Genomic DNA, 23,373 nt, shown 5'->3' on the forward strand with positions numbered 1-23,373 from the left:
AATGTCCTCCAAGAGCAACTTCTCCCAACCGTCCAAGAGCAGTTTGGCGCCCAACAATGCCTTTTCCAGCATGATGGAGCACCTTGCCATAAAGCAAAGGTGATAACTAAATGGCTCATGGAACAAAACATAGAGATTTTGGGTCCATGGCCTGGAAACTCCCCAGATCTTAATCCCATTGCGAACTTGTGGTCAATCATCAAGAGATGGGTGGACAAACAAAAACCAACAAATTCTGGCAAAATGCAAGCATTGATTATGCAAGAATGGACTGCTATCAGTCAGGATTTGGTCCAAAAGTTGATTGATAGCATGCCAGGGAGAATTACAGAGGTCTTGAAGAAGAAAGGGCAACACTGCAAATATTGACTTGCTGCATTAACTCATTCTAACTGTCAATATAACCTATTGGTACTCATAATATGATTGCAATTATATTTCTGTATGTGATATAAACATCAGACAAACACAGATAAAAACCAGAGGCCAGCAGATCATGTGAAAATATAATTTTGGTGTCATTCTCAAAACTTTTGGCCATGACTGTACTACCCATCACTAGTCTTTTTATACTTCTTTTTATAAAAGCGTCAATGTGCAAAGTGGAAGCTTGCATCTTCACCTGAGGTGTTAGGACCATTTTAGCCAAATGTGCTAATTTAATTGAGATTAACATAATTGAAAAAAAAATCCTATCTGTTTATTGCAAAGAGGTTTTTACTTTTTAATGGGAACAAGGTATTTACCTGCAGATATAGTGTTAATTTGTATATCGAGCAGTGACTGTAACAGCCCCCTGCACCGCCCTTATGACTGGAAGTGAGCGGCTGAAGCGAGAATGAAAATGTATTTTCTTCCTCCAGCCCCTGCACCAGTAAAGCAGCTAGACATGATGTACAAGCTTTTTACCTACAGATTACCACTATAACTGTAGTTCAATAGCGTTTTTGGAGGTGACTAGTTCTCTTTAACAATTCAGGATAATATTTGGAAAGAATTATTAAGATTTGAGTTGAGTGTGGTCCCCCTTAAGGGGTAATCTGGGGATATTATACTGATGACCTATACACAGCACAGGTAATCAATATCAGAACAGTTGGGGGGGTCTGACACCCGCCAGGCCCACCGATTAACAAAGGACGGATGTAAATATTGAATGGAGCTGAACAGCACAACCAAAAACTGTAGCTCAGCGGCACTTCTCTTAAATAGGCAGCGGCCAAAACACATTGAACTCTTCAGCTCCGTTCATTGTTTACATCCGGCCACTGCCATAGCTAGTGACAGCTGATCGGTGGGGGTGCCGGACCCCCACTGATCTGATTGATGACGTGTCCAAAAGATAGGTCATCAATATTATACGCCCAGACAACCCCTAACAAAGCATTCAATTATGCAGTTTTAGGCAGTCGCGTGCTGTAAAACGCTACATGTCCGGCTCTGAGACACTGGGGTACACACTTTTGCTCTTTTCAAAGACTAAATTACAAGGTAATAATTCAGTACATGTTATGTCACTATAAGATTAGTGCTGCTTTCAGTCTCCCACTTTTAGCTTACAAATAATATCTGAGAATATTCTGGAAGGATCACGCATGTACGTCTGGACGTGGCATTGAAATTATTTTGTCTCGTTTGCTATCTTAGTTACTGTCTAAAGCTACTACTGCATAACCTTCAAAAGCTTTATTTGTTCCATGTTAGTTGTTGTTTTATGCTGTTTGCGTTCATGTAGACTGCGTTTTGTTTGTGATTTTAGAAGTTTCTTATTTATTTTTTTATGTATTTTTTTGTCAAAATAAGTAAGCTTCACATAAAACAAAATCAGCCTTTTAAATGAATCACAGTCCTTCAATTAGTGCTGAATCCAGTAAATGAAGGGCTGCTTGTTGGGCGAGTCCAGTGCAGAAGTCACTGGCTTAACTTAATATGCTCATATCCTGTTGTGTGATTGTTTGAAGGGGGTAAATGTGTGGCTCGGATTTCCTTGCAGGAATGTTTTCTGTGTGATCCAGGAAGAGGACGTGGTAAATCTCAGGTCTTATCACCTTGGGCTCTGCACAAGGCATTTGTTTCTCACATGTTCCGAAGTCAGCAGCACGCTCACAAAACAATTTATTTATTAGGTGCCAACATACGCCACAGCAGAGCATTGTGGGAGCACCGGACATGCATGCGGGATGTATAAATGTACAATGTGGAGTTGTGTGGTGTGGACCAAAAAATCCTTCACATAGAAGTCACATTTGATATGTTAGTGGAAGAGCAATCATGTACATAGGTTGTTAGTGGTGAGTAATCCTCCAGAACATGTGTAAGTGTCTCAGCTCGCTGGAGGACCTCTGAAATGTTCCGTTTACTTTGGCAAGGGAGGCTGCTCCGTTTGGTTACACCTCGGCTTCCTGCAGACCACAGATTGACACTAGATTGCATTAGTCGGGAGTCGCTGAATGATCAGTGAATTTGTTGCTAGATTATTATTTTTTTTCTTGTATTGCTGCCTTAAATGTTTGTTTGTGAGATGCCATAAATCTACTTGGGATTCAATGAAGTGAAGAATCCCGAGATTTGATGATCATTTTTCTCTGGATCATGACATCCTCATTAATTACATCAGGGGTGTGCAAGCTTTTTTGGGAGGACCTTATTGAGGATTCGCTGTACCCTGGTCCAACATCTACATCAATTGTCAATGGCCGCTAGACCGGAGCTCCGTGAACATCCTCCTACCGGTGAACATTCCCAACACCACTTATGATGAGTAGGCACAGCATGACATCATGTCTGCTTCACGCTGCAATGATGACTTCGTCTCCGGCCTAAAAACCAAAGGAGGCGCTGAGGATGTCTGCTGATAGGAGGAGGTTCTTGTACTTTGTTCTGGCGGTCACAGATTACCAAAGTGGCAAATGGACCAAGGTTCTATGAATCTTTTGCTCAATTCTAGTAATGAATTTCAAATAATTAAATTCAGTGGTGTTACCATATGAGACTTCTCATATGCAAAGTGTATACCAAAAATGTCTGCTAGGTGCAGGACTTTCATCTATCGAGACTGGACTGGTCCTCTTTTCTCCTATTTAGCACTCCAGGAAGGAGAACATTCAAGCACATTTCTCTCCCATTGTCATAGGTGTTGCGACAACCGCTTGAAAGAAAAGACAATTCACGGTTTTGGGCTGCGCTAACCGAAATAAAGATCCTAGATTCTTGATTCAATAATATAAAGAAGCAACTTTCCATGCTGAACTGGCATCTTTCTTAAGTGTAAGGCTGTGTGCCCATGATGCGTTTTTGGTGCGTATTTGCAGCGCGTAAACGCTCCAGAAACGCATTGCATACCTTATCCCATGACTTCCTATGACATTCTGCAAGTTCTGTGCACATGGTCAGGATTTTTCTGCGTGGATTTTACTCGCAGAAAAAATACGGACATGACCAATTCTTGTGCGTTTCTGCATGCGTATTTGCCTATACAATGCATTGGAAAAACGCATGGCAAATACGCGTCAAAAACGCATGCAAAAACCGCATGCATTTTTCTGCCAAGGAGCTGCAGAAATGCTCAGGAAAATTTCTGCTTCATTTCTGCATTGTGGGCACTAAGCCTAAGGACCAACTGTACCAGTGATAACAGCTTAGCGTTTCTCAAGCCCCATAAACTACAATGCACAGAGTTCGAAATGGGTTATGACATCCCTAGCTCCTGATATTTGAAGGAAACGCAGAGATGGGTAGACTGTCATTAGTATTTGCCTGTCGCTGATCCTGAGCTGTGTACCACTCTCGCTCGCATACATTGAAATGTCACGTGAGCCATGTGTTATCATCTGTACAAAACCCTTTACGTTATTGTAAATCATGCTTAGTGATGAATCTGTGAACCCTTCCAATTTTATTTTATTTTATTTATTTATTTATTTTTTATGTCTGCAGAAATTTGATCTAAAATATCAGATTTTCACAAAGTCCTGAAATTAGATAAAGAACCAAATCTAACAAATAAGTTAAAAATATTACACTGCCATTTTTATTAAATTAAGAAAATGATACAATTTCACATGTCTGTGAGTGTCAATGGTATGTGAAACTTTGCTTTCATTGCCTGGTGTGAGCTCTTACACAGCAATAACTGCATCTAAACCTTTCCAGTAATTGTTTATTAGCACACTCCTCCGTACAACACAGCTTCAACTCTGTTATGTTGGTGGGTTTTCTCCCACAACATTTCTATAGGATTAAGGCAAGATCTTTGACTTGGCCATTCCAAAATTTTACCTTTAAAGTCCCGCAAGAATGAGAAAACTGAATAAAAAGACATTTCAAAGCAACCAGACCTCTAATATGAGGCATACAGGTAGGTATAGATTTACATTTCTATCACCTGTATGCCTATATTAGAGGTCTGATAAGTCCCAGGGGGTGACAGATTCACTCTAAGGGCATATTCTTATCTCTAAGATCCTATCCCAAGATGTAGTAGGTGTAATAATAATATTATCAAATACCTCAAATTAGAAATGTAGTATAGTTCTTCTGATTCCCTATGTCTCTTTCCCCATGCACAGGGAATTGCAGTAGCATAGGGTGATAATCTTGCTGCATGACACACATTTCTTGAGGTTCAGCTCATGGACAGATGTCCTGACATTAGAATTTTCTGGCATAATTCAGAATTCATTGTTCCATCAATGATTGCAAGCCGTCCTAGCCTAGATCCAGCAAAACGGTTCCAACTCATGACACTGGTATCACCACCTTCTTTCACAGATGGTATGAGGTTTTTTTATGCTGCAATTCAGCAAGTTTCTTTCTTCAAACATAACTATTTTAGTTTAAAACAAAATGCTCTATTTTGGTCTTATCTGTCCACAAAACAATGTTCCAATAGCATTCTGGCTTGTCCTGGTGATCTCTAGCGAGCTGCATATGGGCAGCAATGTTCTTTTTGGAGAGCAGTGGCTTTCTTTTTCCAATACTGACATGCACATCCTTGTTGCTTGACACCTGAACATTTAACATTTAGATGATGTAAGAAAAGCCTTTAGTTGCTTAGAGGTTACCTTGGTTTTCTTTGCTACCCTTCGGACTATTAGGCTATGTTCACACATTGCGTTTTTTTATGCAAATTTTCTGCTGCTTTTTACAGTACCAGCAAAGTCTATGAGATTCCAGAAATCTCATGCACACACCTTGGTTTTTATTTCATCAATATTTTGTGCTTTGCATGTTTTTTTGCAGAATAGAGCATGTCACTTCTTTCATCGTTTATTCAGCATTTTTCACCCATTGGAAGTAATGGGTGGTGAAAAAACGCAGGTGTCAGTTTTTTCAGCGTTTTTGGGCCAAAACCTGATGAAATAGAATACGATTTTTTTTTTTTTTTTACTGAACTTTATGTACAAGCTTAAAGAGACAAAAGGACACTGAAAAAAAACGCAGCAAAAAAACAAACCAAATCCTGAACAAATCTTCCTGGCAAAAGATCAAGTTTTGCTGCAGAAAAAAAAAACGCAATGTGTGAACATAGCCTAATACTCTTTCCTTTTGGAGTGACCTTTCCTCCAATCTCACGGACTATGTATTGGCTCTCTTTTAAAATGGTTTTGTATCCTTTTCCAGTCTGAGTATCATCATCTCCTTCTGTGGTCCTGAGAAATCTCCTTTGTTCTTGCCATGATATACATCCACAAATGTGTTGTGAAGAACAGACTTTGATGGAACCCTGTTTAAATAAAACAGGTCACCCACTCACAGTTGATTGTCATCCCATTGAATGAAAAGCCCAGGCTCTCTAATTTCACCTTCAAATTATTATCAAAATCCTTTAGGTTACTTTGTGTGTAATGTTTGATTTTATGACTTTTACTTCGGACAATTTTGTAATGTCCTGGATGATCACCGGCACTAGCTTCAAGTATATGAAAGAGGTTGTCCAATACTTTTATATTGATGTCCTATCCAGGGTCGGACTGGGGTGCCTAGGGCCCACCAGGGGAACTGACTCTAGGGGCCCACACTACAGCCCACCATAAACGGTTATATTACTTGTTATGCTTTTCTATAATGTACTACAGTTACATGATAGGCCGCGCTGTGGAGCACCAAGCGGCAGGACTTTGTTCGAACAGTCATTCCTTACTGCCAGAGTCCATTTAATGGTAACTTGTCACCTTGAAAAACGCTATTTATCTGCAGATATAGGGGTAATCTGCAGGTAAATAGGGTTGAAAGCCTGGTTAGACGGCTTATTGGAAAAGCATTGGCTACACGGAGAAAATTACATTTTATTCTCCCTGCCGCCACTCGCTTCCTGTTATTGGGTCGGTGCAAGGAGGGAGACATTACAGTCACCGCGAACTACAAAGTGAGCGTGCTGCAATAACGTCCGGCACCTTGATTGTGACACTTCCATGGAGCCCAACCTCAGGCTGAGCTTCATTGAATGACTAACATGGCAGCAGCACCTGGCAACTAGTGCTGAGCGAGCGTGATCAGATAAGGTGTGATCCCAGCATGCTCGGGTGTTATCCGAGTATCTTGTAATGCTCTGCTAATATGCTCGAGTCCCCGGGGTAGCATGTTTTGCGGCGGTAGACAGACGCAACACATGCAGGAATTGCCTGTTTTTTAGGTAATCCCTGCATGTGATGCTTCTGTCTACCGCCGCAAAACATGCTACCCCGGGGACTCGAGCATATTAGCAGAGCACTACAAGATACTCAGAAAACACCTGAGCATGCTGGGATCACACCTTATCCGACCACGCTCACTCAGCATTACTGGCAACCGAACAGCAACCTGCAACTGCGTCACAGGGGGCTGAAGGGAACAGGTGACTGCATGCACCGGCCATCGTGCTATCTAAATGCCGCTGTCAGTGATTGACAAGGACACTTAAATACTCAAAACAGCAGCAATCAAGGCGAGCTCTGATCACTGCTGTTACATGCAGACACTGGCTATGTAACACAGCCGACATCTGCCCGGTATGGAGCAGGCTCAGCTCCTGAACCCGCTTCATACAAGCACATCCCTATGGTGACAGTTATGACAAGGTTAGCAAATTTCACTTGTCTGTTCCTAAATGTGGAAAGACAAATGGAATTCCCTAACACATGTGAAAGATACCTAATAGATTTAGTAAAGGTGCCTCAAGCATATGAATATTATTACAGACCACAATGCACAGTGACATACACGCATCTTACAAAAATACATATTATTCCAGATACGCAGGCGTGCACAAACACATCAGTACATGAATACATCATCTGAACCACCATCATTTGTAATGTCAGGTCAGACCCATATATCTTTGCATCGCATAAACCTACAACTCCCAGTATGTAATTAACAATAGAGATACTGGGAGTTATCAGTCATCATCAGACTGCGGACCATACAGGAACCACAGTACTGATGAGACACAGGCAGGATCACAAATGAACATTTACATCCAGGTATCTTACCTGAGACGTCTTCTCTGATTAGAGTCGTTCGCTTTCTTTTCGTCTCCATCTTGTCCAGACCCCTTGATGACTTTTCTCATCCACAGCTCGTCTCTGCAGACTTCCATCTTCTCCGGTATTCTGCAGCACAACCCGACACGATGCCCTTAAAGATACAGTGTCATTATAATTCTCCTGAATACAAATATCTACACTGAGCCCCTGAATAAACCTAACTCTTACAATGCTCCCTGCACAAAAAAACATGACATGCACTCTACCCCTCTTATGGTACCTGCTCTCCACACTGTCCTCTCCTTACCAAACTGGGCCCCTTCTTCACACTGTCCTCTCACACTGTGTCCCCCCCTATACTGCCCAGTCTCTATACTGTGCCCCTTCATCACACTCCCCCTCCTCAGCATACTGTTCCTTCCTTGCTGTGCCCTCACACTGTTCTCCCCATACTGCCGCATCTCTATACCTTCCACCACACTACCTAGTCTCTGTGCTGTGTCACCTCACACTTTTCTCCCTCCATACTGTCTCCTCACACTATTCCCCCAGTCTCCATACTGTTTCCTCATCCATTCCCACCCCTCCCCTAGTTCACCATACTGTTTCTTCACACATCTCCCCATTATGTCTCCTAAAATTTCTCTCCCATCTCTCCCCAAATATAATAAATCTTCAGAAGAGCACACAGACATGCAGAAGCACGCTTACACACACGAAAACAAGCGCACACAGACACATACTAAGGGCTCTTTCACACGTCAGTACGTGCGGTGACAGTTTCCACACGTACCAGAGACATTGGTACACGCAGACCCATTCAAATGAATGTGCACATGTCATGTTTTTTACCTGCTGCACCTCCCGCAAAACGTCCCGCACACTGATGACAGTTAGCGCTGTTCCCAAGCACCGGGTGCTGCCCTCATCATAGATCCCTGCCGGCGCTGCGATCAGCAGCAGCAGGGTCAATGATGAGAGCAGTAGTCTACTCCCGCCATGTCCAACTGTAAAAATAGGAATAAAATAAAAAAATCCTTATACTCGCCTCTCCTAAGTGTCACCTGCTGTAATCCGTGCGAGCGCTCACGCCGAGGAGAATAACTCCTGCAGCGAATGGACCCCGGAGCTGCGCTCAACAAGGGGTGCCCTGTCAAATCACTGAGCGCAGCTCTGGGGCCCGCTCGCTGCCGGAGTCATTCTCCTCGGCGTGAGCACTTACACGGATTACGGCGGGTGACACTTAGGAGAGGTGAGTATAAGGATTTTTTTATTTTATTCCTATTTTTACAGTTGGACACAGCGGGAGTAGACTACTACTCTCATCATTGACCCTGCTGCTGCTGATCGCAGCACCGGCAGGGATCTATGATGAGGGCAGTGCTCAGCACCCGGCGCTTGGGAACAGCGCTAACTGTACACTGATTCCCAAGCGCCGGTACGTGTCACATGGATGACACACAGGTGGACACGGATATCTCCAGTCCCGTAAATATCAGGACATGTGAAAGAGCCCTAATATACACACGCAGATACACATACTCACAGAAATGGGGACACGTACACACACAGCAAGCACACGCAGAAATGCACAGACACACTCAGACAATCACACACAAAAATGCAGACATGCAGGGAAGCACGCACACACGTGTGAAGACACATACACGTAGACATGCAGGCACTCAAATACATACACACAAACACATGCTGGCATATACACACTACACACACACACGCATGCATGCAGGCATAAACACACCACACACATATGCAGGTATATATATACACACACACAGGCATATATATATACACACACACACAGGCATATATATGCACACAGGCATATATATATACACACACACACACACACACACACACACACACACACACACACACACACACACACACACACACACATATGCAGGCAGCATACACACACACACAGGCATATACACACACACACAGGCATATACACACACACACAGGCATATACACACACACACATGCAGGCAGCATATACACACACACAGGCATATACACACACACACATGCAGGCAGCATATACACACAAATTCATCAAATTCATACAAACACCCACAAATATTACACTACCTGTACAGTACAGACGCGCTCCTAAGGCGGGAGACTGCAGTGCAGGGCGCGCTGTGAGTCCCTATTAAAATCATACCTATAATACAGATTTTAGCATTTTAGTTGCTAGAAAAAAATGATTTTGCATCCAAATGAGGGGCTTCAGTGCACTATTGGCATGGCCAAGGACTCTTGAGTACCTTTACACCCCCTCAGTTTGCATGCTTACCATTTTGTTAGCCTTATAGTGTTAAGGCCCCGTCACACTAAGCGACGCTACAGCGATCCCGACAACGATATGACCTGTCAGGGATCGTTGCTGCGTCGCTATGTGGTCGCTGGTGAGATGTCAAACAGTCAGATCTTCTCAACGACGCAGCAACGATGCGGCGACCTGTAAAGACCTGTATAACGATGCACGCCTATGTGTTTCTGTGTCTGAGTCGTCAACAAGGTCTTTGGTAAGGTGTCAAACACACCGATGCATGCTACCCAGCGGAACCTCAACGATCAAAGAAATGTCCAGACCATTCCGACACGACCAGCGATCTCACAGCAGGGGCCTGGTCGCTGCTAAGTGTCAAACGTAACGAGATCGCTACCTAGGTCGCTGTTGCGTCACAAAACTTGTGACTCAGCAGTGATCTCGCTTAGTGTGACGGGGGGGGGGGGCTTTACAGTTCAGGTAGTGCTCTCTTTATCAGTGGCTCTACATCTCTGCACGGACACTGTAGCCACGCTCACATCTGGCCATCGCTTACTCCTTTTTGTGGCTGTAATTTGGTACTCAGCGATGTGGGTCATCCATGACACTGTGTGAGCATGACTGGGCTCAAACTGCAGACCCACTTTGAGTTCAGCGCTTTAGCATTTTGGGGCTGACAGACTCCCTTTAACATGCATAAAGCTAGTGCCGCTCATTGTTTATAATTTTGCATTTTCCTCTATGAAGTCATACACAGTCAGTGTCAGACTGAAGAACATTGGGCCCACCAGTGGATTTGATTCTGAGGGACCACCTTTCTCCCCCACTCAAGAGCCCCATAGCAGCTGAGCAGCTCTAAGGTTTGCACTATGAAGGAAAAGCCAGGGCCCACCGGAGGATTCTCCAGTTTTCTGGTGGGCCAGTCCAACCCTGTACACAGTGTAACCTTTATATATTTTAATTCTAACATGGCCCAAGAAACCCCGATAAGTCTCATACTCAGCAGAGCAGATTTCTCCTGGAAGTTAGGTGCTAGATGCTATTTGTTTTTCATGGGAAAACCCTTTCCTGGGGCAGATAAAGGTAAACTTGATGTGCTCTTGCTCACTTGAACAACGTCATCGGTGTGATTCTAGTTAGTCGTACTAAAACCTGAACCTCGTCTTTGTTTTATTCCAAGTTCAGTAAATCAAAACCGCTCATGTGAATGAGCAGCTACTTCTGGCCGAGCATGTTAACCCTTGTATAACTCGCAGCTTTAGTGCAGAAATGAAAGCATGTAACTAGCAGTCACAAATCTATTGATCTATTCTTGTTCATTTACTTAGTCAATTGCATCACATTCTGCAATTCATTTAGACAAGCGATGTATAAAGGTTCCTATATGGGGAAGAATGTAGGAAATATCTAGTTACTCTTGAGAACGTAGAGAAGACGTTTCCTTGGCACCAAGATGTTTGCTGAGTAGCTGAGCATCTATCTATACTACCACCACCATTATACCAATGATCTTACTAAAATATATTAGCATTTCATCATTTGCAGTGTTTGCCAAGTTGACACAGATTTGTTAATTTTTCCCTATAACATGCAACTCAAATGTAATTTTTCTTTTGTTTTATACAGTTAAAGGCCATGTTCATTATCGCCAGCAATTTTTTCTGCATCTACAAGAAACAAAATAAAGTATCTTTGCAAGTGGTCTTCATTAGTGATTTCCTGCTATTTTGTGTCCACAGCACCAAAACTGATTTATGTCTTTCCCAGGTAACAAACAAATTATGAATCCTGATTCTGCAGTCATATTCCCTTTTAATCGTCCCAACTTTTTGTATACATTTGGTATAGAAGCAGGTAATGGGGGACCAGGTAGATAGGAGTGTGACTGCATGGTCAGGCTACCCAGGGTTTCTTAGTTGTCTGTTACCATGGAAACACACAGGTCTGCTTTGGTGCTGAAGACACAAAGCAGTAGAAAATTGTTACTGAAGACTATTTGCAAAATTTAATTTTTTTGGCTCTAAATGAGTTCATAGCCTAAAAAGTAAAGCCTCTGGATACAGCTTACCATAGCATATTTTTATCGTAAATAGTTATGCATATGTAGCACCCACCTTCTTTTTTTTTTTCATTTTTACTGTGGGTTTTAATTACTTTTGGTGTAAGGCCACGGCCTTACAATCAGTATTTTTTCTCAGTAGTGGGAGCTAAAGCCAGGTGAGGAATAATCAGAGAAAAGGTATAATAGAAACAAGTCACCAATTCTGCATTTATCACCAGTTTCTGCTTTTGGTTCCCACTCCTGAGAAAAAATACTGACCGAATACTGATAGTGGGGCCGTGGCATAACATTATTTTTCTATATTTGCGGTAATAGAATGAAACACTAGATGCATTAACTTACTGAACTTTTGGTAAGTTTTTGCCTCTACACAGAAAACTACATCTGGAATGAAACTGCAATGCCGCAGTGTAAAGTAAAAGCAACTAATTATGAATAAATAGGAGATGGCTTTCTGACTGCTGCAGATTCCAGTTAACCTGTATAGCTAACCTGTAGGATTTTTGATATGCAAATGAGGCTGAAGAACTATTGTAGATTTGATGCCTTTGTCATTCCAGCTCTAGTCCCTTCACTGTTCTGCCCGCTACTGCTTAACTGACAGCCTGGGTGTATGCTGGGTGACTTCAGGCTCAGCCGAATCAAACAGGAGGAGGCATCGCTAGGCAGGGAATAGAGCTGGAGTGACGGAGGCTTCAGATCTACCATAGCTCTTCAGCCTTAATTTGCATATCAATTTGATTTCTCAGTAATGGAGGTAGGGACTGGCCGTGTAAAGGTATTGCTGGACTTGTCTTTGAAAGAGCTACATGTGGATAGTTTTGGGGGGTGAAGTCCTGCTGAAAGATTCCCTCTATCATATGTTTTACGTGCTTGAACAATCATTTCTCAACTTTTTAGTGGAATCTGAATGTTTTGTTTTAATTCTTAATGTAGTTTGTTTAACGTGTCCCCTTCTCCCTCCACAGGTGTTCTGTACTCGCCTGTAGTGCCTACGTTGCTTTGGCTTTAGGTGATAACCTCATGGCCCTAAACCATGCAGAAAAACTCCTCCAGCAGCCCAGACTGTCTGGATCTTTGAAGTAAGTTATTTTCCTAAGATTCCGAGAGAATGTTTCACACTTTACTTTCCTAATAGCCCAACGTTCTCACGTGTTTGTACATGTGGCTACCATTTCTGCTAGATAATATTGGGCTTTTGGCCATAATCTTCCCCGACTAAATAGCGCAAACCTTTGTGAAGAAAAAGGATTTCCAGCCTTTTTTCCAAATGTTATGCCTATTTGTTGAACCGTCTCTAACCCCAGCCTGCGTCATGTTAAATGAATATGAAGCCTTATTTTCGGATGGTGGTTAGATGACCGGTTCCCACAATGACCATTCACACACATGTGAATCGGAGGTTTGCTAGCGTTGATGAGGAGGAGGGACAGACCTAGATCTGTATTTGTCTAGATTGTCTATTTTTTTACCTTGTTTATTGACTAAGAAAATACCTTTAACCTGCACATAGGGTGTATAGAGGGGGGAAAAAAGACCTTTTTTGTCGGACCATAGTCTTGCAATCACAATATCATATTCACATTTTAAAACCGAGAGAAAATTCTGTGATATATCATAATTATAGAAGGGCTTTTCTCTACCTGACAAACAGTAGCACATGTTATGCAGCTTTGATTTTCCCTTCCAGCCTCCTCTGTGATTTTAACACCCTGACTGAAACCAATGTAATCATGTTCTGCCTCAAAATTTTCTTCTAGACACTTTCATTTATTTTGAAAGGAAACTGTGTGCGAGGCGAATCTTGTGTTGCCATTTTTCTTTATGCTCTGTTTATTTTCTGTGCAGGTCAATTTAGTCTCAAGTAGTGGAAGTGTTATTCTTAATAGGGCCGCACATGCTAGAGAGCCCGGTTACTGAAAGGGTTAAAGAAATCAACGGGGTGGGGGTGTGGAGAGCTGGCAGAGTGACCCTTAAGTGTGAAGTGGTGAACCATAACTGGTAATTTCCTCACTTGTTTTTATGACTGTCCCACAGTGACAGCTTTGTTAGCAAATGATTGTTTTGCTTCAGCTTAAAGGACGGACGTTGTGAAATCTGTGCGTTCTGGTAATAATTGCCACTGTGAATGGTGATGGCCGCACTAGTCTTGGCTTTGAGAAATTGCTTTGGATTAATGTGGTATTTTGGCATTTTTCTTCCTTGGATTTTGTGCAGGAAAGTTTCTAACCTGTTTACACCGAGAAAATGACTTCACAAGAAGAAAAAAATCTATTGCTCCCATTTTGGGGACTGGTCCCACATTGGGCCTTCACAAATCTCTAAAGAAAGTACCTGGACAAACTACAGTCATTGATTTCTATATGTATCAGGTTTGGTTGGTAACAGTTAACGTCACATAAGCCTCGAGGTCAGCGCTTGATGAGCTCTCTTTAATGCACCATATATTAACAAACAGAAGATACAGTGCTGTGTTAAAGTTTTAGGCAGGTGTGCAAAAAATGCTGCAAAGTTAGAATGCTTTCAACAAAAGAAGTAATAGTTGACAAAATAGAAAGTGAATGGACAAAAGAGAAATCTAAATCAATATTTGGTGTGAGCACCCCTTACTTTAAAATAAAAAATCATCAATACTTGTAGGTACACTTGCACACACAGGTTTTGAAGGAACTTGCCAGGAAGGTTTTTACAAACATATTGGAGAACTAACCTCAGATCTGTGGATGTAGGCTTGTGCAAATCCTTCTGTCTTTTCATGTAATCCCAGACAGATTTGACATTGAGATCAGGGCCCTGGGGAGGCCATATCATCACTTCCAGGATTCGTTGATGTTCTTTACCCTGAAGATAGTTCTTTATGACATTGGTTGTATGTTTGGGGTTGTTATGCTTCTGCAGAATAAATTTGGAGCCAAACAGATGTCTCCTTAATGGTATTACATGATGGATAAGTATCTGCCTATATTGCTCAGCACTGAGGACTCCCATTAATCCTAACCAAATCCCCAACTCCATTTGCTGAAATGCAGCTCCAAAGTTGCAAGAAAGCTTCACTGTTGCATGCAGACACTCATTACTGTACTACTCTACAGCCCTCAGGTGAGCAAACCACCTTCTGTCACAGCCACATATTTCACATTAGAGTACCTGCTGCCATTTTTTTGCACATTTGTTTTTATCCCATAGTTGAATTGCTTGGCCTTGTTTTCATGTCAAAGGTAGGGCTTTTTGGCTGCAATTCTTGCATGAAGACCATTTCTAGCCAGTCTTCTCTGATCAGTAGAAGGGTGTAGCTGGGTCCCACTGGTTGCTGCCATTTTAGAGCTAATGGCACTGTTGGACATCTTCTGATTTCGAAGGGAAGTAAGCATGATGTGTCTCATCAGCTGCACAAAATTTCTTTGGCAGACCTATGTCTATGGTCCTCAATGCCGCCCATTTCTTGATGCATCTTAAAAAGAGCTTAAACGGCACATCTTGAAATTTGTCTGCTTAAAAAACTGCCTTGTGGCTTATCGCTGTATTCGTTTTGCCATGGTGTATGACCTGTGAAATGAAATGGTCTTCCAGAACCTCATCTTTTAAGCAGAATTTGGATTTTCTCACCCAGTTTAAAATCTAATACACAGTTGTTTCAGTTAATGACTGTTTCAACGTAAATAAGAAAATGTACAGTACAGACCAAAAGTTTGGACACACCTTCTCATTTAAAGATTTTTCTGTATTTTCATGACTGTGAAAATTGTACATTCACACTGAAGACATCAAAACTATGAATTAACACATGTGGAATTATATACTTGACAAAAAAGTGTGAAACAACTGAAAATTTGTCTTATATTCTAGGTTCTTCAAAGTAGCCACCTTTTGATTTGATGACTGCTTTGCACGCTCTTGGCATTCTCTTGATGAGCTTCAAGAGGTAGTCACCGGAAATGATTTTCACTTCACAGGTGTTCCCTGTCAGGTTTAATAAGTGGGATTTCTTGCCTTATAAATGGGGTTGGGACCATCAGTTGCGTTGTGCAGAACTCTGGTGGATACACAGCTGATAGTCCTAATGAACAGACTGTTAGAATTTGTGTTATGACAAGAAAAAAGCAGCTAAATAAAGAAAAACGAGTGGCCATCATTACTTTAAGAAATGAAGGTCAGTCAGTCTGAAAAATTGGGCAAACTTTGAATGTTTCCTCAAGTGCAGTTGCAAAAACCATCAAGCGCTACAAAGAAACTGGCTCACATGAGGACCGCCCCAGGAAAGGAAGACCAAGAGTCACCTCTGCTTCTGAGGATAAGTTTATCCGAGTCACAAGCCTCAGAAATCGCAGGTTAACAGCAGCTCAGATTAGATACCACGTCAATGCCACACAGAGTTCTAGCAGCAGACACATCTCTTCAACAACTGTTAAGAGGAGACTTTGTGCAGCAGGCCTTCATGGTAAAATAACTGCTAGGAAACCACTGCTAAGGACAGGCAACAAGTCGAAAAGACTTGTTTGGGCTAAAGAACACAAGGAATGGACATTAGACCAGTGGAAATCTTTGCTTTGGTCTGATGAGTCCAAATTTGAGATCTTTGGTTCCAACCACCGTGTCTTTGTGCAACGCAGAAAAGGTGAACGGATGGACTCTACATGCCTGGTTCCCACCGTGAAGCATAGAGGAGGAGGTGTGATGGTGTGGGGGGTGCTTTGCTGGTGACACTGTTGGGGATTTATTCAAAATTGAAGGCATACTGAACCAGCATGGCTACCACAGCATCTTGCAGCGGCATGCTATTCCATCCGGTTTGTGTTTAGTTGAACCATCATTTATTTTTCAACAGGACAATGACCCCAAACACACCTCCAGGCTGTGTAAGGGCTATTTGACCAAGAAGGAGAGTGATGGGGTGCTACGCCAGATGACCTGGCCTCCACAGTCACCAGACCTGAACCCAATCGAGATGGTTTGGGGTGAGTTGGACCGCAGAGTGAAGGCAAAAGGGCCAACAAGTGCTAAGCATCTCTGGGAACTCCTTCAAGATTGTTGGAAGACCATTTCCGGTGACTACCTCTTGAAACTCATCAAGAGAATGCCAAGAGTGTGCAAAGCAGTCATCAAAGCAAAAGGTGGCTACTTTGAAGAACCTAGAATATAAGACATATTTTCAGTTGTTTCACACTTTTTTGTTAAGTATATAATTCCACATGTGTTAATTCATAGTTCTGATGCCTTCAGTGTGAATGAACAATTTTCATAGTCATGAAAATACAGAAAAATCTTTAAATGAGAAGGTGTGTCCAAACTTTTGGTCTGTACTGTATGATAATTATCGCCGCTTTGGTTTGGTTATTCATACACCTGCCTATAATCCTAAGAAATCTTGGACTTTGTGCAAGTGTACCTAAAAAATTGCTGCTGTTTTTAGAGCAAAGGGAGGTCACGTCAAATATTGATTTGATTTCTGTCTTGTTCATTTACTTTGCATTGTGTCAATTGATAAAACTATTGACACTTTTCTATTTTTGAAAGTATGCTTACTTTGCCAAATTTTTCCACACCTACCTAAAACTTATGCACAGTACTGTATTGTGTTGTCCGACCGCCAGACATGTTTCCTGGGATAATAATTGGGAACAAATAGTCTGTTAGTCTCTTTTAAATGCAGTGCTATATGTGGCCATGTAACTAAAAAGTAGAAATAGAAGCATGTAGATATATTTTAAACAGAGTTGTGTTGAAAAGATTAAATTAGAAATGTCGATCACAAAAGATGATGTAATCTAGTGTTTATGGAGAAGACATGGCAGCAGGAACCTTCCCAGTATAATGTGCAATTAGAGAATAGTATAGTCTTTAGCTGTGACATCAAAGATATTCATATGTCCTAACCCTAAGCCGCTTCTGAATGGATGGCTTTCTGAGCATGGAGACACATTCCCAGCCCAACTGAGAATGCTTAAAGTCAAAAAGCCAAGAGGTGCTCTCTGCTGTAATGGCAGCTCCATCAATTTGGCTATGACTGAAAGGGGGAGAAAAGAGCCCATCCCATGAGACATTCCATAAATACTTCCAAGTAAGCCAAGGCCCGCTGCCTAGGCCTTCCAATCCTAGTTTGTTGGGAAACAGATCTTTGGTTTTGCATTTATTTGAATTTTATTTTCTTCCTTCTAAAAAAACAAATAAATTTAAAGCTATTATCAAAATTAGAATGAACATAAACAAGTTAATTTATTAAATGTCCCCATCCTCATATACGGATGGTTTCTAACAAGTACATTAATGTAAAAAAGTACAATAATAATGTTATTTCTGTGACACCGAAGGGGTTAAAATCAGCACATTGGCTATATTTGGCTTTCATACAATAGGAGTGTAACGTTTTGTGACCAGTTTCAGGGCATATCCCTGACTTGTCATTGTTTTCCCCATTTCTTGCCAGGTTCTTGGGGCACTTGTATGCAGCCGAAGCACTTATCTCACTGGACAGGATCTCGGATGCCATCACTCATTTGAACCCAGAAAACGTCACAGATGTGTCCCTTGGGGTTTCATCGAATGAACAGGAGCAAGGTTAATGAAACCACACTTGACTAAAATCCTACGTTTATCTGCTGCTGTGATGGAAGCAGTAATGCACACGTGTGCTCGCACACATACATTTCCAGCCCCACTGCTTCATAATTTATTTGCACAGTATGTTCAGACAGTCCGTGAATACTTAATGCAGTGACTCATTTATTTGCAGCATAACCTTTCAAATGCTTTTGCTCGTTATGTGCTCCTCTAGGAGAAGACTGCAGATTAATTAGCCCTTTTTTCTTTTTTTTGCACGACACAAATCCTATCGTACAGTATCCTACTGTACTCCGAGGGTGGGCTACCGGAGGGGTTGCTTACTTAGTATATGGTTATAATCTGCTCAACATCAACAATGAGAGATTTTACTCGTATTAGTCTAATTCATGGCTATCCGCATCTTAGCTTTTTGCTCTTTTGATGAAAACTAGCAAAAATAATGAAATGGTAATCTAATAAAGCAACATAGGAGTTCCGAAAATAGGTAAAAAAAGGCATTTGTCTCTTTTAACCTTACGGCTCTGGAGTTTTAATAGAACCAGGAGTTATGTACTTTATTTGCAAGAGTTTCTCCTGGGTACTACATCTTTTTCTATGCTCAAATACAATGTTCCCCCAACTCCGGTCCTCCAGAGCCACCAACAGGTCATGTTTTCAGGATTTCCTTAGTATTTCACAGGGGGGTGGACTTATTGCCTGTGCAGGTGATGTAATCATCGCCTGGGCCATACTAAGGAAATCCTGAAAACATGACCTGTTGGGGAGCACTGCTCTAATAAATACAAATGGGTTTAATTGACTATGAAATTTATCCTGCAAAGAATGCATGCGTCATCATATACAGCAATTGGTCTGGATGAATTCTCCATTCAACTACATCAAATGTTGTATATAAGTACTATATAAGTAGTAGTAGTAACAAAACCATACAAGTAATTGTCAAAAAGAAAAAAAGGTCCTGAACAGGCTTGAAGTGGGTTGTCTGGGACTTTTATATTGATGACTTCTCTTTGGGATAGGTCATCAGTATCTGATCGGTAGGGGTGCAGGAAGCGGCATTGACACCAGTCAACTGTATTATATATACATGAACAGCTGTCTGTTTCCTCCCATACTACTACTGGTTATTTGGGGCTTTGTGCACTCTTGGATATTGGTGGAAACTGTGCTATAGATTTAGATACAGATTGATCTGAATACTTGTGTGAATTCCTCCAGGTGTTCGGGGGAATTACTCTGTTTATGGGAATATCCGTGTGAATTCTTTTAGTAATGCATGAATAAAAAACACATTTTTAAGTTAGTTTTTTTTCTGCTTTTTTGCATATATATCAGTAATGGGTAACATTTTTATGTTATAGGGAATAACTGGTTATTAGTACCTGGATTCTGTCCAAAAATTCATTTCAAAGGCTTAAAGGGGTTGTGCAGTGCTATCTTGTTAATAATCTATCCTTAGGAGAGGTGATTGATATCATCGCTATGGCCCAGCCCCACTACCGGTCAGCTGTTTACAGAGCAGAACTCCACCGCTCCGTCACACTGTACAATGGGCGCTACTGGTTACTGTATATTCGGGTAGGAGCTGGACTGCCGAACCCAGCGTAGCCACTAAACTGTGTGATGTAGTGGTGCTGTTCTGCTCCATACAAGCCACTGCTGAGTGGGTAACAGCTGATCGGGGAAGGCCATCAGGTCATCAATATCATGGAGAAAAAAACATTTTAATGGTTGTTTATGACGCATGACTTCTTGTTTTCTAATTCAATTTTGTCACTAGCCTTTATTTTGTCTGACCTCATATTTTGTTTTTATTTTTGCAGCCTCTGATAAAGGAGATAATGAACCTATGGAATCTGGTAATCCATTTTGGTCAAGCATACTAAATTAAAAAAAAAGATTGGCTCCAGTATACAGTGTTCAAAAGATTATGAATTTATGTATTAATACATAGGAAATAATTATGTTCAGTATGAAAGCAGTAAAAAAGGCATTAAACATATTATTACAATGGAATGACCCATTAAAAAGGCCAAGCTCTTCCATATGGACGTGGCCAAATACAATAAATTGAGACTGGATGGAGTAATAATTACCCAAAATTGAAAAGATAGTGCGGCAAAATATGTAAGCTCTCAAAGAGGACCTGTCACTAGAATAATAGAGGCCAGCTTTAGCCCTTATTTTATTCTCACTGCTCCCCTGCATATTCTGTTTTTTTTGTTTTTCCTCTTAAATCAGCCATACAGTTCTAGAGATGTGGACCTTTTTCTTCAGTGCTAATTGTTATTTTTACCAAGGGGGCATGGCTCACAGGATTCTCTAGGGGGGTGCATAATTACCTTGTGAACAATGCCTTCTTGATAAAAAAAAATATGTATATTAGCACAAAATTAAAAAAAATCCATATCTCCTAGAACCGTGTGATGGATTTATTGAAAACAAAAAATAGAATACTCAAGGGAGCTTCAAGCATAAAATACCGTAAGTGAAAACTGTCCGCACTTGACCTGGTGACATGTCCTCTTTTACCTAAAAAATAACTAGTTCTAACCAAGTGGTGCGGTGTAAAGATGGTGCTTGTGAGCAGCCAATAAAGTCTGTTGGAGTTGCACGCAATATTAAGTTATTATATGCAATGGACTATAAAAGACAAGCCCTCACATAGATCGCTAAATTTGTATCATAAAATGTAAAACTGTGGTGGAATTTCTGTTTTCCGTTAACATCTCCAGTCATCAATAGTACTAAAAATTGTGACTATGCAATTACAACTCATACCGCAAAAAGCAGCTCTTATACCGCTAACACGCTTCTGGAATGCTGCGATGGAAACCATTGCAATATTTGTAATTCCAAAACTAGGCTTCCCCCTTTCAGGGAACCTATCCGCTGACTTGTGCGGTCCAAATAACGAGCAGCATGATACCGAGCCTGGCTGTGCTATTCAGAGAAAACGTGGTTTAACCCCTTCATGATATCCGCTGTACATGGACGGCACAAGTCGGAAGCAAGTGTATGGAAATACCCTGCAGGTCATGGCTGTGTATTACAGCCAGGACCTGCCTCTAACAATGCAGGTGGAGCAGAGCTCCACTCACAATTGTTAACCTGTTAAATGCTGCTGTCAAACTCTGACAGCGACGTTTAACATACGCCGGTATGAAGGCGCGTCATTAAATGTGCCCATCAGCGCACCCGTGATTTGATCACGGGTCGCCGATGGGTTGCAATGACAGCTGTGGATCTTCAGCAGTACTGTATATCATCTTAACAGGCCCAGGGACAAAAAAAAGAAAGATACTCGCTTCCTGGGCTGATTACACTCCTCCATATTCAGCACTGGGTTCTCTCTTTTCCCTGGCATTGACACCCTGCAGGGGCATGAATAAATAAACATTTTTTACAATAAATTAACATACTTCAGGTGTGTCTACCCTACCTGATTCACAACGTTAAAGAACTGCCGACCAGCCACAACTACCGCGCTCCAGATGCCCATTGAGTGATCTTTAACAGAATGTTCACTGTGCTAAGGCGGCCATATATTTTGGCAGTGGAGGTCCTGTTTACACCGGACGATGGACTGGCAGAGTGATTATCGTTTATGCAAACCAAAAGATCGTTCCACCTGACAAGCATTTTGCGGATTTGTCGGATGATGGGCAGCCTGTTTACACTTTACGATTGTCAAACAGTCATTTGTGCTGTTTAAATCGACCACTAGTCATGTTCACAAGACCAAAATTTAGTCAAGTTGTCAAAGGTCTTTTTTTTATTTTTTACTTAAATTGTAGAGTAGATTCTGCTCCAAATTCCACATCATAAAACAATCGAAACACTGTTTGAATGAGCTTCATATTGATTTCAGTTGGAAAATACACTTATCGTGCATATCATATTGTTTTGGGAGTTTTTTTTTCCAGCATGTTTTTATTTTCTTTAGCCTGGAAAAACACTCCAAAGTTACACTGAATTAGCAAAAAAAAAAGCCCCATGCACAGAAACGGTGTCAAAAATCACACCAACAAATCTTTTCTTATTATTATTACTAACATGGATTTTCAGGCCGAAAAATCCACGTTAAAAAAAAAAAATGGTGTGAATGTGCCCTTAACCTGAATTTGGAAGATCTGCTTATACCCGTATGTACCCTCGTTGCTGTCCACACTTATTACTGATCAATCACGTAAGGAATAATTAAACATTACTGACCATCAATAATGGTTGTTAACCTTTGTTCTTTGCTGATTACTATACTGTATTTTATTGCTTCAGTGGGAAAGCAGACGCCACAGTGCTACCCAAGCTCCGTCACCTCAGCCAGGACCATGATGCTTTTTAACCTCGGGAGTGCATACTGTTTACGTAGTGAATATGATAAAGCAAGAAAATGTCTTCACCAGGTAAGCACATTACCGGACAGCTTATCTCACTGCTCAGACAGCTGTAAATGCAGACTTTACAATGTATGATCTTCATACATACTAGTTTCATAGACACTAACATTTGCAGATGTCTGAGTGGGCAGATTACTACAGATTGTGAATGCCATTTACATCACTCCAGGAGATAGTCTTGTTATGTTCATATGGGTAATGGGTATTCCCATAGATATGATGGTGTTTTTCTCAGAATGACTGTCTCTCTTCATATGCACAATTAGACCATGTGGAGGTCGTAGGGAGCAAGGTCCCTTCTTAGAGCTCCCTTCCACTGAGGATCTGTCTCTGTTCATACAGTACATGCTCATCGCTCTGTATCACGTCACGTGTGAAATTCTACGCCAGGCAACTTTCATATAATTGTGTTTCATGGGTTTGGAAAGTTGGAGGCCCATAAAGGCCCCCATACACACGAGACTAACGTCGGCCAAATCTGCTGATATCGACGGGTTCGGATAACAGTCAAGTGTGTATGGGGGCCTCCTGAACTTACCCCGGCAGATATATTGGGGGATTGCTGTTGACAATTCCAGACTGCCA

At 41.5% G+C, this 23,373-nt stretch overlaps 1 protein-coding gene across 5 annotated transcripts in view; it reads left to right on the forward strand.

Moving 5' to 3' along the window:
* CNOT10 (CCR4-NOT transcription complex subunit 10) overlaps positions 1-23,373 on the forward strand; it is a 100,136-nt gene that overhangs the window by 70,970 nt on the left and 5,793 nt on the right. For all 5 annotated transcript variants that reach the window (XM_073678039.1, XM_073678041.1, XM_073678042.1 and 2 more), the window contains 4 exons: positions 12,796-12,909; positions 18,252-18,382; positions 20,212-20,247; positions 22,667-22,794. In XM_073678039.1, the coding sequence (XP_073534140.1) occupies positions 12,796-12,909; positions 18,252-18,382; positions 20,212-20,247; positions 22,667-22,794 (409 nt within the window). The remainder of the gene's footprint in view (positions 1-12,795; positions 12,910-18,251; positions 18,383-20,211; positions 20,248-22,666; positions 22,795-23,373) is intronic.

This window comes from Phyllobates terribilis, unplaced genomic scaffold (genome assembly GCF_046119375.1).
Source record: "Phyllobates terribilis strain yellow unplaced genomic scaffold, ASM4611937v1 Scaffold_4__5_contigs__length_816908805, whole genome shotgun sequence".
Classification (NCBI taxonomy): domain Eukaryota; kingdom Metazoa; phylum Chordata; class Amphibia; order Anura; family Dendrobatidae; genus Phyllobates; species Phyllobates terribilis.